General features: G+C 44.6%; 1 protein-coding gene across 3 annotated transcripts; it reads left to right on the plus strand.

The window, feature by feature from the left end:
* The first annotated feature begins 4,299 nt into the window (after nt 1-4,299).
* Nucleotides 4,300-13,098, plus strand: fgf18a (fibroblast growth factor 18a). 3 transcript variants are annotated; one of them, XM_063487003.1, is made up of 5 exons: nt 4,300-5,870; nt 9,240-9,279; nt 9,369-9,549; nt 11,262-11,368; nt 11,503-13,098. In XM_063487003.1, the coding sequence occupies exons 1-5, from the start codon at nt 5,839-5,841 to the stop codon at nt 11,773-11,775; spliced, it is 633 nt and encodes a 210-aa protein (XP_063343073.1). In that variant the 5' UTR covers nt 4,300-5,838; the 3' UTR covers nt 11,776-13,098. The 3 variants fall into 3 exon arrangements, with proteins under 3 accessions (XP_063343073.1, XP_063343083.1, XP_063343093.1); XM_063487013.1 differs by having other exon boundaries at nt 11,506-13,098; XM_063487023.1 differs by having other exon boundaries at nt 9,372-9,549.
* Nucleotides 13,099-16,110: the final 3,012 nt, after the last annotated feature.

The raw sequence follows: 16,110 nt of genomic DNA on the forward strand, positions 1-16,110 counted from the left end.
ATTGTACTGCTGACCAGAATACAGGTGTTGTCTGAGAAACTCGACTACCTGAGCACAATTCACTCTGTAGGACTAGGACTTGGCCTAACGGTGACAAGATAGATTGTGTGAATAATTACCCTGACATGAGTCCAAAGCAGCATCAAACCCTCCTACTTGAAAGTGTCAAAGTAAAGTTATTCCAGTGCCTCAGCTGGGCTATGTATAGAGACAACAGCTGCAATGGATTCCGAGATGGAGCAGAGTAAACGTTCATATTCACTGGATTAATCTTCCTAAGCAAGAGAGGGGAGCAGGCTGTGCACCACCAACATCGCTGCTAATAAAAACAATATTTTGCTCTTCTCTTCATCTCAGCCATGGCTCGCTATTGCTCTCCACTAATTAATTCCTGCTCTTGCTTAGTTGCAGCTGTCGATTCTCTCATCTTGCAGATGCAGACAAGTGGCGAACAGGTTCTCATTTCAAAGCCAGGCACACTGTACACATTCCTTGACTTTGCATGGGCCCCCTGTCATCAAAGGGCCTTTATTAAGTGTCTCATACATTTACACATTGGGGAACAGTTTAAACTTGGCCCATGATTAACAGAGTAGGGATATCTATACCAGAAACCAATGTTAGGCTGACATCTCAACATCTGATGTGAAGTTTAGGGTCCATGTCTGCAGGTATTAATCAAAGCCACAAGTCTTCTTCTCCCTTTGGAGATCCCGCATACACACAGGCCTGATCCCTCTTCACATGCTAACATATACAGCCCATATCTTATAGACAAAGTTAACTGGACACAATCCACTGCACTTGACACATCTGAAATTTCCAAGTCCGCACAGTATGTCACCAGAATGATGGATTGCATTTATACTGTTCAAAGTTTTCAAAATGTCTAGCGCTTTGGAATAAACAGCAGGGGGACGATATTGCATGCCTGCCAACTTGTCTTTGCCTATATCTAAACCAAACTATTTGACTCCCTCTCCACACCTCCACACATGTATGCACAACTGCAATAATGAGTCAACAACTGGCCTGCGGCTCAGAACCCTCTGAGCTCTGCATTAGGTTGTACTCCAGTCACCCATAACATTGAATCCTGCATGATGACCTTGGGGTCAGGGCAGAATGCCCTCATATAATGAGAGTGCTGTTTGGGGATTTGTTGGACTGTGATAGAGAAAGGGCGAGCGCACGCAATGCACCCTGGGTCTTTGTCTGGGTGCTGACGGTATTGACGAGCGCTGATCGATGTTAATTGCTTGACAGAATGACCATATTGACCAGGCTCCCTGGAAGAAGCCTGCAGGCCCAGTCAAAGAGAAAGAGAAAAATACGAAGAGAGAGCTGGGCCCAGACCTACAGCAGCTACAGGGCCCCAGACTCACACCAACACAAACACACACGGGTCTCATTCACTTTAATGAGTCATGAGAGGAGCACAAAGGCATAACGTCCATCAATGCCAAGTCTATTCAACACAACAGAGGGTATATGCAAAAAATATCTGGTGTCCTGGTGAGTGCTGCTTTGGTTCTGTTTATGCACATGGGAGCACAGGCACATGTACATGTATGAATAATGTGTGTGACAAAGCTGGGCTGCAAAGTAAGATGGTTTTTGGGCTATTGGGAAATGGGAAGGGTACATCCATGTATCTGAGGATGTTAGTGTATACAAGTTTGTGTGTCTTAGTTAAGGATCAATAAGCAGGAGCTGCAGAGGCAAAGACATGGGCAATCAATATGCTGGCTGCAAACAGAGGGAGGGACAGAGCGAGCAGATAAAAAAAAAAAACAGCCAGAGAGATTAAAGAGACAGATAGGGCAGGCAGAAAATGAATGGGCAAAAGAAAGGTGACAGAAGGAGAGACGAGCAAAGAAAAGGTCTGGTTGGCTTCATGTGACGTTTTCTTGAACTTTGTTATTTTAAAGGTTGTCAATGTAGTTTTTTTTAATTATTATTCAGCAGCATGCAGAGGTAATGTGCATTGATGTAACTGCTTATTGTGAAGACTGGCCTTATTTTTTTTATATTTTTTAAAGTGCCTAACATACAGGAAGTTCCTAACAATATCAACATAGGTTTAAGCCTATTGTGTGAAACACAATGTAAATAAAAGTGAAATTAAGACAATGCAAAGTTCTGGGGGACACCAAAGTAGTCTTAAAATGCGGATTTTGAGTAATGACTAAAATTGTCCTTTTATGTCAACATTTCTGATGTCAGAAGAGAGTGACAGGTCCAAAGTTTGGGAACATACAGACATACAGAGCTCCATCTCCCTTGGTCCCTGACGTGAAAGGAGAACATGAAATCGTCCCAGTGTTTGATGAGTGAAAGTATCAAACCTGAAAAAACTGGGGAACATACCCCAGATTTGCCTTCTACTGCCTTTTAGTTGTCTTTTGTTTTTCTCTTTGCACCCAGTTTGTACTGATTACCTAAGATACATTATTGCTCGTTTCCAATAGATCATTTGTGTAACATAAATTTCATTTCACAATGAGAGCCTTTGGAAAAATCTGTTACTAAAAAATACAAATCTCCTTCTACTGTTAAGCCAAAAGGCTTACTACGCTTAGGCTTTTTTTATACTGTAAATGAACAGAGCTGAGCTACTCTGCCTTCTTTTTCTTACTTCAAGATGTGCTATAGTTCCTGCTTTGAACCCTTCCATCTGGGCTTAAGAGTACCAGACAGGCCCATACCTCATCACCAAAATGTGGTTCAAATCCCTCTTCACAACATTTACACTCGTGTCCCTTGCAGCATTGTGGTGAGTGGTGAAAAAGAGCCCAGACACAGGTGCAAAGACAGAGAGAGCCAGTAGTAGGAAAGAAGGCCAGAGGCTTGTCTATGGAGCATGACTGGAAAGGCATTCAACCACAGTCAACCCCTACCCAGCCCAGCTCAACTCTGTCCAGTTGCAGAAGTCTCTGCATGTGTGTGTGTGATTTGAAAGTAGCCTACAATGTTGAAAAGAATAAGCCTGCACTTGGAGCCAAGATAAGTGTCCCTGATGTATAAAGCCAACACCCACCAACCTCTGTTACACACACACAGATACAGACACACAAGGATAAATTTACTCTGTCTCTCTATTATCTCCCTATGAGTGTGTGTGTGTGTGTGTGTGTGTGTGTGTGTGTGTGTGTGTGTGTGTGTGTGTGTGTGTGTGTGTGTGTGTGTGTGTGTGTGTGTGTGTGTAAGGTATGGCAGGAGTGTTGTGTTGGCTTGGCTGACCGTCTGCGGTTGTGCGGCGGTGAGAGGGAGTTTTGGGAGCGCAGAGCGGGCGTTGCTGCCGAAATCCCTGAGAAATGTTCGTTTTGGATCCGTGTCCGTGCTTACATACCGCCCTCCCGACTGTCTCTCATTCTCCGTTTCATTTTTCCTTCTTAAGGTTTAACTTAAAAGTTATGAAATTGGGAGTCAAAATACATCACTTAAAAGTGCGGCGACTCTGAAGGGTGTGTGAACGCGTGCGCGTGTTTGAGCGAGAATAAAAGAGAGAGAGAGAGAGAGAGAGAGAGCTCTGCCCTCTCCACCTTACAACCTTTATCCAAAATCCGGGGCCACTGAGGCTACGGAGGTGATGTTATCTTTTGGAGAGATAACGGAGGGCAAGAAGTCTGCTTTGGTGATCAGAGATTTGTTCACCTGGCTAAGGCAGGTGTTTGTGTTGTGAGATTTCTTTTAAATGCACTTTTTTATTTTACATTCTCTTTGGCCAAAAATACTTTCACAAGCCCATTTGTTCTGAAAGGGACTTTTTTGTGAAAAGCGAATTACTCCCGGTACTATGACATCATTCTAATTGTTTCCAATGCATTTAGCTTGATTCAAGAATTGCCACAAACAAATATTAGCTGTAACAGGACAGACAAAGTACAGAGGAAAAGTGCCCGATTCGAGAAAATTATTGAAACAAGACGGTTTGTATTGTAAACAACTGAAATTATCTCACCTCATTACCAGATGTTTTCACATGGAACGGAGCACTTGTTAAAATGGATATTTGTGCAGTGTAAGTTTTGGTCGGCAGGGCAGAGCGACTAACTAATCCCATTTTGATCCAATAAGTGTGTGTGTGTGTGTGTGTGTGTGTGTGTGTGTGTGTGTGTGTGTGTGTGTGTGTGTGTGTGAAGGAGAGCAAGAAAGAGAGAGAGAGAGAGAGAGAGAGAGAGAGAGAGAGGGAGGGAGGGAGGGAGGGAGGATTGATCCGCGTCTGTTAAAATCTTGTTCTGGTTTTTCTTGGAGTGAGGTCTGTGCCTGCCGACGCGCCTCTCCTGTGCAGCCCCCCTCAAGAAGAGCTTCTTTTTTTTTAAGAAAAGAAACCTTGGAATTTTTGAAAGGGAGAAGAATCTACATAATACCAGTGAAGTGGATAAAAGCGCACTGCTGGATTCTTTTTGCGTTCCCTCTTTCGTTTCCTCCTCTGGTGCCTGAATGAAACAGGGAAACAGAAACAGATATATGGGAAAGAGGAGCTGTGCAGGTTTTGCACTGGGAGTCGATCTGTCAGTGAGATTTTGCGTAAACATGTTTCCTGCGAGCTCGCGTTAACTTTTAGTCCTTCTCAAACTGGTGAACTCGACTCCGTTCCTCTTCCACCGCGGAGTTGTTTTTTCTCGGAACGAAGAGACTTTGGTGTTTTCCCCCCTTCAGAGAAACTGCTTAAACTTTCTGCGTTTGAAAAAAATAAATAAATAAAAAGATCGGATTGCATTTTCCCCCTTCAAACATTTTGGAGGTGATGTCATCGTGCTGTGTTTTGGCAGGTATTGTGTCGAGAGGGCGCAGGGAGGACTACTGCAGCCAGGCGGTAACCAGCGGCTGAGGAAAGCGGGGAAGTCCGGAAAATCAGGTGCAAAGTGCGGCTGTCATTTCCTCGCCGTGTCGCGGGTGGCTGAGTCCGCCACCCAGTCACAGCTGTTCCCATCATCTCCAGCCACCCCTCCCTTCCTCATCTTTCTTTCCCCTTTATTTTCCCCTCCGATTTTCATTCAGCACTCTCCATATACCCCTCTGAGCTGGACCGCTCCGGGACCTTATCACCCACTTTGTCAAACGCTGTTGGTCGGTGTCACCTGAGCCACAGACCAGTTGAGTCGGCGTGGGGACGCAGACATGACCGTGCCCGCCTTGCATTACCCTGGGCCCGCAGAGCAACCTTCTCCAGGTCGCAGTTTCCTCCACCAGCACGCCCAGGTACCCCACCTCCAACAGCATCTGACCCTGCTCTACTGGGACTAAACCTGCCTCCTGCTCCCGTCTGCGGCGTGGTAAACAACCCGTCTCATCCCAGCAACCACATAACTCATTTTGGTGTCCAGGAGCCTGCTGTTACGCTTAAACGTTACGCATTGGATTACACAAAAGATTACGCACGCGCCGCATCTGTTCACTCGGCCAAGCATCACTCTGAGGGTCAACAGGGTCGACTGGAATTGGCTAGCTGTAAGGCGTGAGCGCGCTTTCACCTGTTCCTCTCCTTGTCGGGTACGCGCAGCGAGCGTTTAAAATTCTAACTCTTTGCTCCTCCGCCCATCCGTTCCTTCCCCGGTCTGGACAGCTGTTAGAGGTTGCCCGGCGGTCACAGTGGCACAGTTCACCCAGCTTCAGACCCCAACTTGCCCGTGCCCGCACATTTACTTACGCCGGGGCAACCGGGGCACAACGCCGCCGATGCCAACAGGAGTGTCCGCTCACTCTTTGACTCTGCACAACATCCACCGGTTTCAAAACACAGAGGGGGACTCTGAGCCACTCTGTCGGACTGGCTCAAACCGAGCGAGGAGACTGTCTCTGGGACAAGTTCCATAGTGGAGGGGGGAAGCAATGTGGTCCCTTCTTTCCACGCTGACCGTCTTGTAAGTCACTTCTATCACTTTATCATCAAATATTATTGCTTCACTCCTCAGGTTCTATTGTGTTTCAATTGTTTAAACTAGTTTCTGGGTAGGCGAGAAGATGATGGAGAGAAAGGTTGCAGAATCTAGCGATTACATCACTCCTAATCAGTCCCCATAGAAAACATGCCATAGAGCCCTGTTTTGATTGGCTGACAGTTCAGGGTCACTGGGTCAGAGTCAGGGCCGTGTAACTCATAAAACCTGCCATAAACATCTCCATCACCATCTGCACTTACTTCAGGGATGGCCAGGCTGGCTTAGAAAAGACCATTTCTCATCTCCAAGAAAATGTTTTTTCCTATTGAAAATATTTCAGAAGTCAAATAACACAAGCTTTATCTAGTGTGATAGGAAAATTATAAAGTGCCAAGAGCAAATCTAAGGGAGGAGGATATGGGCTCGAGTTTGCCCATTGGAGGTGTGTCTTGCTAAAAGCCCGGAGTTTATTTTTCTTTCTTTGTGTCGGCTGTGTCTCCCAGATGGCAGTCATCTCCAGATACTTCTCATTCCTCACACAACCTGGACAGGGTGTGTGCTCCTGCTGCTGCTGGTGTCTTCCTGATTTTCCTTCTCTTTGTGTGTCTCCCTCACCCTCTCTCCACCTACCCATCTAACTACATACATCTGTCTTGCTTTCTTCCCTATAATTCTTTTTCCATAGATACTTGCTCAGTTAAAAAAAAAAAAAGTATGAATTAATAACTGATGAATGATGACGCCCCTGGCAGTGTCTGAAGATGAGCAGGCTCACTGTTTAGTCTGCTGGTTTTAGTTTAGGTCTCCCTGAGCCAATCATTTCTCCACTCATCTCTGCCTCACCTATCATTTTTACCACAGCTCCATTTATTCATCCACATACTGTTTAACCAACTTCATCATAATTCTTCAGCCAGTGAGAAGAACCAAGGGCCTTTAGCCACAACAACCTGTTACTGTTCTTCTGCTAAAGCCACAGAACAATGTCTAAGCCCTCTGGTTTTCTCACAAATGTTGCGCTGTAAGCCCTGTTACTGCCAATACCACTCACACACCCACTCGCTGAACCAGTATTCTTAACGAAGGCCTGCCGCAGAACATCTGAAACTCTTTGCACTGTGCTGAAGCCCACTGCTCCAGCGTTGGCCTACCACGTTAACCACTGCTACACACAGCTGAAACCGCTGCTCTGTGCTAAGTCCCACCAGGTCGACCACTCTCACTCCACACCGGTGCCCAGTCCTCGATACTGAGGCCTGCTCGTCTAACCACAGACTCCATATGGTAGATCTGCTGGGACGCACATTTATGATGTCAGATCATTGCTTGCTTTGGCAACTGGCCAAGGTGTACCGGGCTTTCCCTCTCTCCATACCTCCTTCTGTCTTTACTCTCCCCAACTTTTACTCTCTCCTATTCTCATCCCTCCCCCCACTCCTGGCTGATCCTGTCTCCCTCTTTCCTCTCTGCTTCTTTTTCTCTCTGTGGCTGGCATAATATGGAGTGTCTGTGGTTTTTGTGGGAGCGGGAGAATCCAGTGCTGAGGCACTTTTCCTACAGTGTCCTCGGCAGCAGTGCAGCCGTGGTGTTTTAACAGCTGAGAGTCCTCACAATGCACAGGCGCTCAGGTTTTTTCGCCTGCGCAGGCAAAATGTGAGGGCCAATGCTCTACTGCATTTCCCGGGATGTCTGCATCTATTAGAACGATTTAGAAGCCAATGCAAGGCAATACTGAGAAAGAAGGAAAAGAGAAAGGAAACAAAAGGATTGTGATGACGTTTTGTTTATACATGTGTGTGTGACAGGAGGCAGTAGCGTGTTACCATGGGCATGAGCTGAACACCTCTTCTCTTTCCTGTTATTTATCTTTTTGTCTACTTCTCACATCAGTCTACACTGTGGTTACACGTCTGTCTCTCATTTTGAGATGCATAACCTTGTGTTGTTTTTTTCAGCGTGTCTCCTCCACCTCACATCTGCGCATTTGCCTGTTCTTTCTGATTTTATCTCCCACCTCTTTTATTCTCTGTCAGCCTTCTTTGACTTTGTCTCTCTTTCTCTTTTCTCAGTTCACCTTCCTCCCTTCCTCTGTCGTCGTGCACTTCTCTCATCTCCTTGCTCTCTTCCTCTCTCAGCAGAGTGTATGCCTTTTGCTTTAGCCCAGCTGTCAGCTGCCTGCTTCTCCTGTACACACACATACACCATGCACACATCTGCACATCTGTGTGCATGCCCATGATAGTGTGGAGGAGTCACCTCGCTAACTCTAAACATAAAGGAAGATAGGAGGCAGGCATGGATAGGAATAGGTAGAGTTCGCAGAGAAACCATGAAGTTTGAAGAGAGATAGGGAGGAGAGAAAAAGAGCGGAGCAGAAAGAGAGAAGAGGCACACAGAGAGATAGCATAAGATGAGGTGGGGAAAGACAAAATTCGTAGAATTGCTTTTCAGCCCACACACTGGGTTCTGAACTTCATCAAGTCTTCAGCCACTAATTTAGAGCAGTTCAAGAACTGCCAAAGTAGGCTTTGCGCAACACAATCACTCCCTTTCTGAGGCTGTAAATAACATTCAATATATCCAAGGTCAAGGTCCAGGCTTCAATTAGGCAATGTGATGAAGTGAGAAAAATTATAATTGTAACTGTAACTAAGTGTTTAAATCTAAACATAATTTAAATGTTTAGCTAGAGAGCGATAACAAATAAGAAATAACACACAAAAGTATACTTCTACCTGTGCAGTATTTATTATTTCTGCCTGCTGCATCACCACCAGTCAATTCCTTCATAAATTATCTTTCCACGTGTTTCAGTAGCTCTTGCTCTCGTCTATTCATTTCTAAATTTAACCACAGTCCACAGCTCTTAAAAGCCACATCACAGTAGAATGTACACCTGTAGTCCAACTCAGCTGTCTACATATGCAGAGCAGCCAAATATGCCAGCCCACTCCCTTAGATGTCCAAACCAAAACATGTTCTAGCTGTCTTGGTATGTTTGCCATTTTTTGCTATGCTCCAATCAGGTCATTTGCAGGCCAGATTTTGGTGTGGCAAAAGTCACAGACGGGTCAGAAATTGGGTTCGGGCAGAAGGCTGGTAGCGTTACAATAAACACTGCTCTGGGTGTTGTCTGTCTGCTGATCCTTGGACATCTGCCTGTCTTTATGTCAAGTTGCTGCGCCAGCAGCACACCCAGCACTGTGAGTAATGACCCAATAAGGAAATGAGATGTTGAACAGAAAGAACGGCAGAGAAGAAAGAGATGGAAATGATGGTGTCATGCTTGACTCTTCCAGCATTCAGTGTTGCTTACATTCTTCTAAGCTCATCTGTTTTATATTATTTCAGATGTATCCAGATGTTGCTGGTGATGTGCAATCCATTACAGGTGAGAAACAGCAGGCATGACAAAGAGTGATTGTGCGGCATGAAAGTTGTATATTGATCTTTACTCGTGGGTGGGTGTGGGTGTTCCAGCAGGTACTTGGTATGGATGGAGTCAACTTCAGTGTGCATGTGGAGAACCAGACACAGGTGCGAGACACTATGAGTCGGCGACACCACAGAGTATACCAGCTCTACAGCCGAACCAGCGGCAAGCACGTCCAGGTGCTGGGACGCAAAATCAGTGCCCGGGGTGAAGATGGAGACAAATATGGTAATACACACACACAAACATGTGGGTACGGTGTAACGTGGACAAGCTTAAATGTTATGTGTGTATGCACGCTGAGAAAGATGCTTACTCGCACCGAAGTGCACACTCACACTATCTAACAGCTGCAAGTACAAAGACTTAAAGGTTGACCAAGTGCATGCATGAATGGAGACAGAATGCAACTGTGCAGCCACACTCACAAAAGCACACACACATCTCCCCAGGCTTTGGCAGAGGGGCAGTGGAGCTTGTCTTGGGAGTACAAAGACCTCATCGACTGGCTGCTGACTCAATGATTCACCAGAGAGAAAAAGAAAGTTAGAGAGAGAGAGAGGGAGAGAGTGAAAGAGAGAGAGAAGTTGGTGTGTGAAATAAAGTGTGAGTTAGATGGAGAAGCCTGCCAGGTAGAGTGACTGGCTGAGTGTTAGAAACTCATCTCCTTCATCGATCCCTCCATTGATTTTGCATCCTCACTGTTATCTCCTCTGGATTTAAAACAGCAGGAAACCCCCCCCCCCCCCCCCACCCCCACCCACCCCCCTTCTTCTTCCATCCATCCTCTAACACTGTCCCTGTCCATCCCCCACTTCCTCCTCTGTCTGTAATGATGGCTAACCCATTCTTAACCCCCCCCTGAATCAATGGGAAGAAGAAAGCCAAGCCATAAAAGTGGAGTTCACATTTCTGCATGTGGCTCAGCAGCACATCCTTTGCATTGATAAGGGTGCCAGGTCACAAACACACCATGTCAAGCTAGGAACTAGACTCCAGATGCAAGAGATAGGGAGGATTTTTTTTTTTGGACAAATACTACCCGTAAAGACAGCAAATCCACCTAAATCCGACCAACTGTGGCATCGAGGCATTACACATGGGAACCAAGCGCAGAGAGAGAAGATATAAAGCAAGTGCACGAAAGTCTAAACATTAAGTGAAAGAACAGAAGGGAGATGAGAAGAGAGTTGGGGGAAGAGAGGCGAAGGGGGCAAGAGGGAGGGAGGTATTGATTTCTCTTGACCCCTTTGTTGACTAAGGTCATGTAGGAACCGTTTTAGGGATTTTATTTTTAAACAGGCACAAACGCTCTTTAAAGATGTGTAGTTAGTGAAGCGCTGTTGCCTGGAAGGATGAAGGATAAACACACATGCACCTGCACACACTCACAGAGGCAGAAGCGCACATGCACACATCTTAAAACAACAATATCACAGACATTCAGTCTGAGTGTTTTCCCGCTCCTCTCTGCTCACGGTGCTCCATCTAGTCTTGGCTCTTATCTTTTTTACAAGGCCCATTTCTGGTCAGCGGCCTCACATCCATGTGTGTGACCAGGCTTATCTGACAACCATCTGTCCAACCAGAGACATTTACATCTGTCTGTGATTTATCAGTGTGTTTAATAGCAACTATGAATCCTACAACTGTGATTCAGTATGAATGCCTTATCTGCTTTAAAGGGCTGGTTTAGATTTAACAGCAGTCAGTAATCTACGGTGCTCAACAAAAGGTCTGTCAGTGTCAGTTTGAATGTTGTTCTTGGCTAGGCCGATATGCAAAACTAAACAAGCCCTAAATTTAGGACGCCGTTAGCTTTCTGTCTTGTTATTTGTGGGGTGAAAGTCTTTAAATCTTGACTATATACAAGTATATAATGTGTCCACACTACCTATGGCTCTAATGTCTGTATGTTCCTTTGTATGTCCCTTCACAAGCCCAGCTTGTAGTGGAGGCTGATACCTTTGGTAGCCAGGTGAGAATCCGTGGCAAAGAAACTAATTTCTACCTGTGCATGAACCGCCGTGGGAAGCTGGTAGGAAAGGTGAGACTTCTTCTTTTAGACACATGTTAATCCAGACTATCTTCTTACTTGTTTCTGACCAGCCTTTTTTTCTCTCTCTCTCCCTCTGTGTGTGTGTGTGTGTGTGTATACCTGTGGTTTTTCTGCTCTCTCAGAAGGCCAGTAATCGAAGTGCAGACTGTGTCTTTGTGGAAAAGGTCCTAGAAAACCACTACACAGCTCTAATGTCAGCGCGCTACACGGGCTGGTATGTTGGCTTTACTAAAAAAGGGCGTCCTCGCCGTGGTCCGCAGACGCTTCCCAACCAGCAGGATGTACACTTCATGAAACGCTTCCCACCGGGAGAGCAGCCTGACCTCACCACTCCATTTCGCTTCACCACCGTCAGCAAGCGGGGCAAGAGGGTTCGCGCTACTGGGCCCCGCTAGTTGTGGCTAACTCTAGCACCCACTGTCTTGTCATCCAAAGCCTTGACCTGAGCCTGCCAATAGCTAACCCTTTCATTCCTTCTGTCACACATGACTGAACACTTCCCTTTGTTGGGAAAAACATTGACCAGAATATTAATGAATCATTCATGGGGTTTAGCTCTACACCTGATTTGCCACTACAGCCTCCCTAGTTAATGATCATTCCTCTCAGTTTAAGTTCCCCTTACTGGACCAACGAGACCAATAATTGGTCCAATGCTGGAAGCTCTTTGGACCTGGTATGCTTCCCTTCATTTTCTAGATACACTGACAGTGAACCTGAAGGGCAGCCAGAGTCCCTGGGGTCTACAAAGGCCTTTAGTTCACAACCACAAAAACCACAAGGCCTTTGTGTCTCCTGTTCTGTACCAGCTGGACAATGTCAAGTATGGGATTACAACTGGACCATGCAAAACAGACAAGGGTGAGAAAGACTGACTGAACAAGAGAGTGGGTGCTTAGCCTGCAGAAAAAGGGAAAGAATGATGGAGAAGACATGAAAATGGTGGAATGGACAAAAGGGATATAGTGATCTGCTCAGATCAAATGGACCAGTGATGGACTGTTGACATGTGTCGCACTTATTTGTCTCACTGCTAAATTAGTACCATCCTGTGAGGCTATTGGGTGAATGGCAGGGTGAATGAGGGAATGTTCGAGTGAGTGGCTTACTGAATAATTGCATGTTTGCAAGAAGTCAATGAGAAAATGTATGTTAGAGTGTGTGTGTCAGTGAGTGAGCGAGTGCAACAACCATGAGTGAAGCTGGATCACGGGGGACTCTGGAAAGGGACCATGTAGTCCCTGCATGAACCTGTGACAACTCACCGCAGGGACTGAAGCTTTAGGAACTGGAATGTATAAGAAAAAAATACACACACAAAAAAAACAAGCTGCACCAAAAACAGCCAGCAAAATCACAGCAAAACCAAACTAACAACTGACCAAAGACAACTGGAAGACAACCTTCTTCATGAATCCTCCCCCCCAACAGGACATGACATCCTCAGCCTTTAGGCACAGAGGATGATGAGTGCTGGGGCCGAGCCCGCCGGGGAGGGTGCCTTTTCTTTTAGCATCGCTATGGAAACGACCCAGGGGATGATGCTCCTGTGCGATACCGTGGATACAGAGTGCTGCTACCAGGACATTCAGTGGAACAAACCAAAGTCTCATGCATAAACACAGGAGAAAAAAATATTAAAGGGAACAATTTATTGAAAGTTCTATATATATATTATATATATAAAAGAAGACAGAAACCCTAAATAAGCAATCTTACTATGATGGTTACTATAATTATTATGATAAAATTATTTCATTTATTTATTTCAGCTCTGTGTGCAGCAGTCTTTCTCGACTCAGTAAACCTTACAGAAACATTTTCTTTGTCTCCCGTCCTCATTCAACTTCTTCACCTGCTCCGTTCTGTTTAAAGGGGCACTTTCACAGACACACCTGATCTGACCTTCTAGTGATTAATACGTTGTTCAAAAACCTATCACTTGGCAGCCTTTTTGTTTTAATTTAAAGATTAAATGTCGAAGTAATTTATTTGGCCAAATATTAAAAGTTTTGTAAGTTCTAGCTACTGTAATACAATGGGTCGATAGCTTTCTGTGTTTTATATCATTTAGAACTTGTTTTTTCAGGTTCAGGCTCACCTCTACGTAGATTTGGTCTGCATTAAGGGTCCTCACATGCAGATCTTCTGAACAAGCAGACAAAAGATAAGCTAAATACAACACACTGAGATAGATAAATTATAATAGAACTTATGCAGCATCATGTAGGATTGCAAAATTGTGACTTCTGAGTGGTAGCTGCTGGAATAAAGCTGTTTTTTGTTGTTCTACGCTTTGGCATTAGAAGCCTTTCAACAAGAGGAAGAGAAACTCACTATGCAAACTGGTTAAGTAACACCAGTACCCAGCTAACCGCTGTAACTGTCTAGGCCACATCTACAGGTATCTGGGTTCAACTGTGGGTCACCAATCAGCCTCTGAGACAATTTAACAATTTGAGTAAGAGCTCTGTTCTTTATAGATGAATATTCACACCATGACACCCACACACACACACACAAAGACAAAATGGTCTAAATAAAACTGTGATAAAATAATTGATTTAAATAGCAGATTCATCACTGTTTGGTTTTTGGACTGATTGAAAAAACTAAATCTCAAGACATCACCTTTGATTGAAAAGCTTTAGAAGGCATTAGGTTTGAGCTCCATAAGCTACGATCAGATCAATCCTTATGCTTGTTTTTTATGTAAGATGCCCTGCTTTTTGCAACCCTCAAGGGATTTGTGTGTCCTACCAGAATCAAACCAGCTATCTTTCATTTATTAGGCAAATGTGTAAACCACTAGTAGTCGCAGGTTTAATCTCTTTTTTATGTTTGTGGGAGAATTCGTGATCTAATGCTGTAAATCTGAGACAAGCAGGGTTTGCAGTATCTAACTTAATATTTTAAGCATGCAGGAGATAAATATCACAGTAACAGTATTGAGTATTTTGATATAAAATTATAACTTACAACAACCAATTTTGCCCATTTGTATGAGGCTTACTTTTTGCATTAATAACAAGATACTGGGTGCAAATTAAAATTTGTTGATAGCACATTATTTTATTCATTTTTTGTTAAACTGTATAAAAGTTTTGAAACGGTTTCTGAGCAAATACCACAGGAATGCTGAGTAATGGCAAAAACCTGCCTCTTTTTCACCAGCCAGGTTTGGGAGGTACTGTGAAGTTGAAATGGAAGTTGAAATACAGCAACAAAAATACACCGTCCAAACTAGAAGTTCTTTTACCAGCAGATTTCTAATGGAGTCAAGGTGCAGGGGACCTTGGCAGAACAGGTTCTCAAGTTTTCATAGTCAGTATGGGCTGAATTAGTCACTGTAGCGCAGACATTAAAATGCATGGAAAATACATCTCTAAGATTTACCAGCCTAACACAGGAACCCTTTGAAAATACTCAAAAAAAATACTGAGCATTAGTTGCTGTGCAGAAACCAGCAGTCACTTCCCTGCTGTAAAGTTTTGCAGTCAATTTCCATCATGGAGGATCAGACAACAAGCAGTAGTGAGATACAGTTTCATAGTTGCTTCTTTGCTCATCTTATCCCCCATCCCTCCCCTTCCTTCCCTATCCTAGCAGGAGGTCAGTGAAAAGATGTCACTGCCAAATGACCCAATCATGTCTGCAGACACAAACAGCTGACTCAGGGGGGGAAAGGGTTGTACCAGAGGATTCCTGTTGCAAAGCAGCAGGAATCTGTACTGGGGGGCTGTACAAGGAGGAGACAGTGAGGTGGGAGGGATAGGATAAAGACAAGTGAGTAGGGGGTGGTGGCGGTGGGGCGAGCTGTTCATTTTTGGAACGTTGCTCCAGTTCCACTCGGGAATGATGGAAATATTCCGCATAGCCAAACCCGGAGTGGAAGGTGTATGGTAATCATGTCGAGGAAGGAATGCCAAATATGTGCGTGAGAACGGAGCTGTGACCTGAGAGCTGCAGGAATCATGGGCCAAAATCCCACAGACCCAGAGGAAGCACACACACCCATATCCAACACATACACACATCATATATTAATGGTGCTCCACCAAGCACAAATCCATCCCACATAACTTATTCCCAGAATTTGAAACATTCTACTATACTGAACTAAACCCAGAAATGAAGAAAACCAACCCCCTCAGCAGGCCACCTCCCCTCCTTCTCTTCCTCCTAGAGAAAACACACTGCACAATAACAAATGTATTATAGAACTCAACTACACTACCCAGAGCTTTGCTAGAAGTCCTCCACTGTAAGCATTTTAAAGTATACATCCCTCCTTCACAGTTAGTGTTTACAACAGTGGGCATGTGATCTGCTGTAACAGGTTGTTTAGACTCCAAACCTGGCTACCCAACAGTCAGAGAGGCACAGACTCATAAACAGATCGGCCTGTAGGAGAAAGCTGAGTTTATACCCCCACCTGGTGGCTGCATTCAATACTTGAACAGTAGCAACAGGGAATACAACCTCACCAGCATGTATTCCTTTCTTTAACAAAACAAAACAAAACAAAACAAAAAAAATCTATATCTGTCTCTCATATATGTGTGTATATATCTCTATCTCATAGTTCACGATTGAGGCCAAGATGCAAACTGGCTTCCGTTAAATTCAAACTCTCAGCCACTGGCACTCATTTTCTGAACGTATTCATTAATCGGAGACTGAAATTGATGATCACTAGTAGGGAGAACTGATAATTTCCCCATGGATTT

This window comes from Pelmatolapia mariae, linkage group LG2, assembly GCF_036321145.2.
Source record: "Pelmatolapia mariae isolate MD_Pm_ZW linkage group LG2, Pm_UMD_F_2, whole genome shotgun sequence".
Classification (NCBI taxonomy): Eukaryota; Metazoa; Chordata; class Actinopteri; order Cichliformes; family Cichlidae; genus Pelmatolapia; species Pelmatolapia mariae.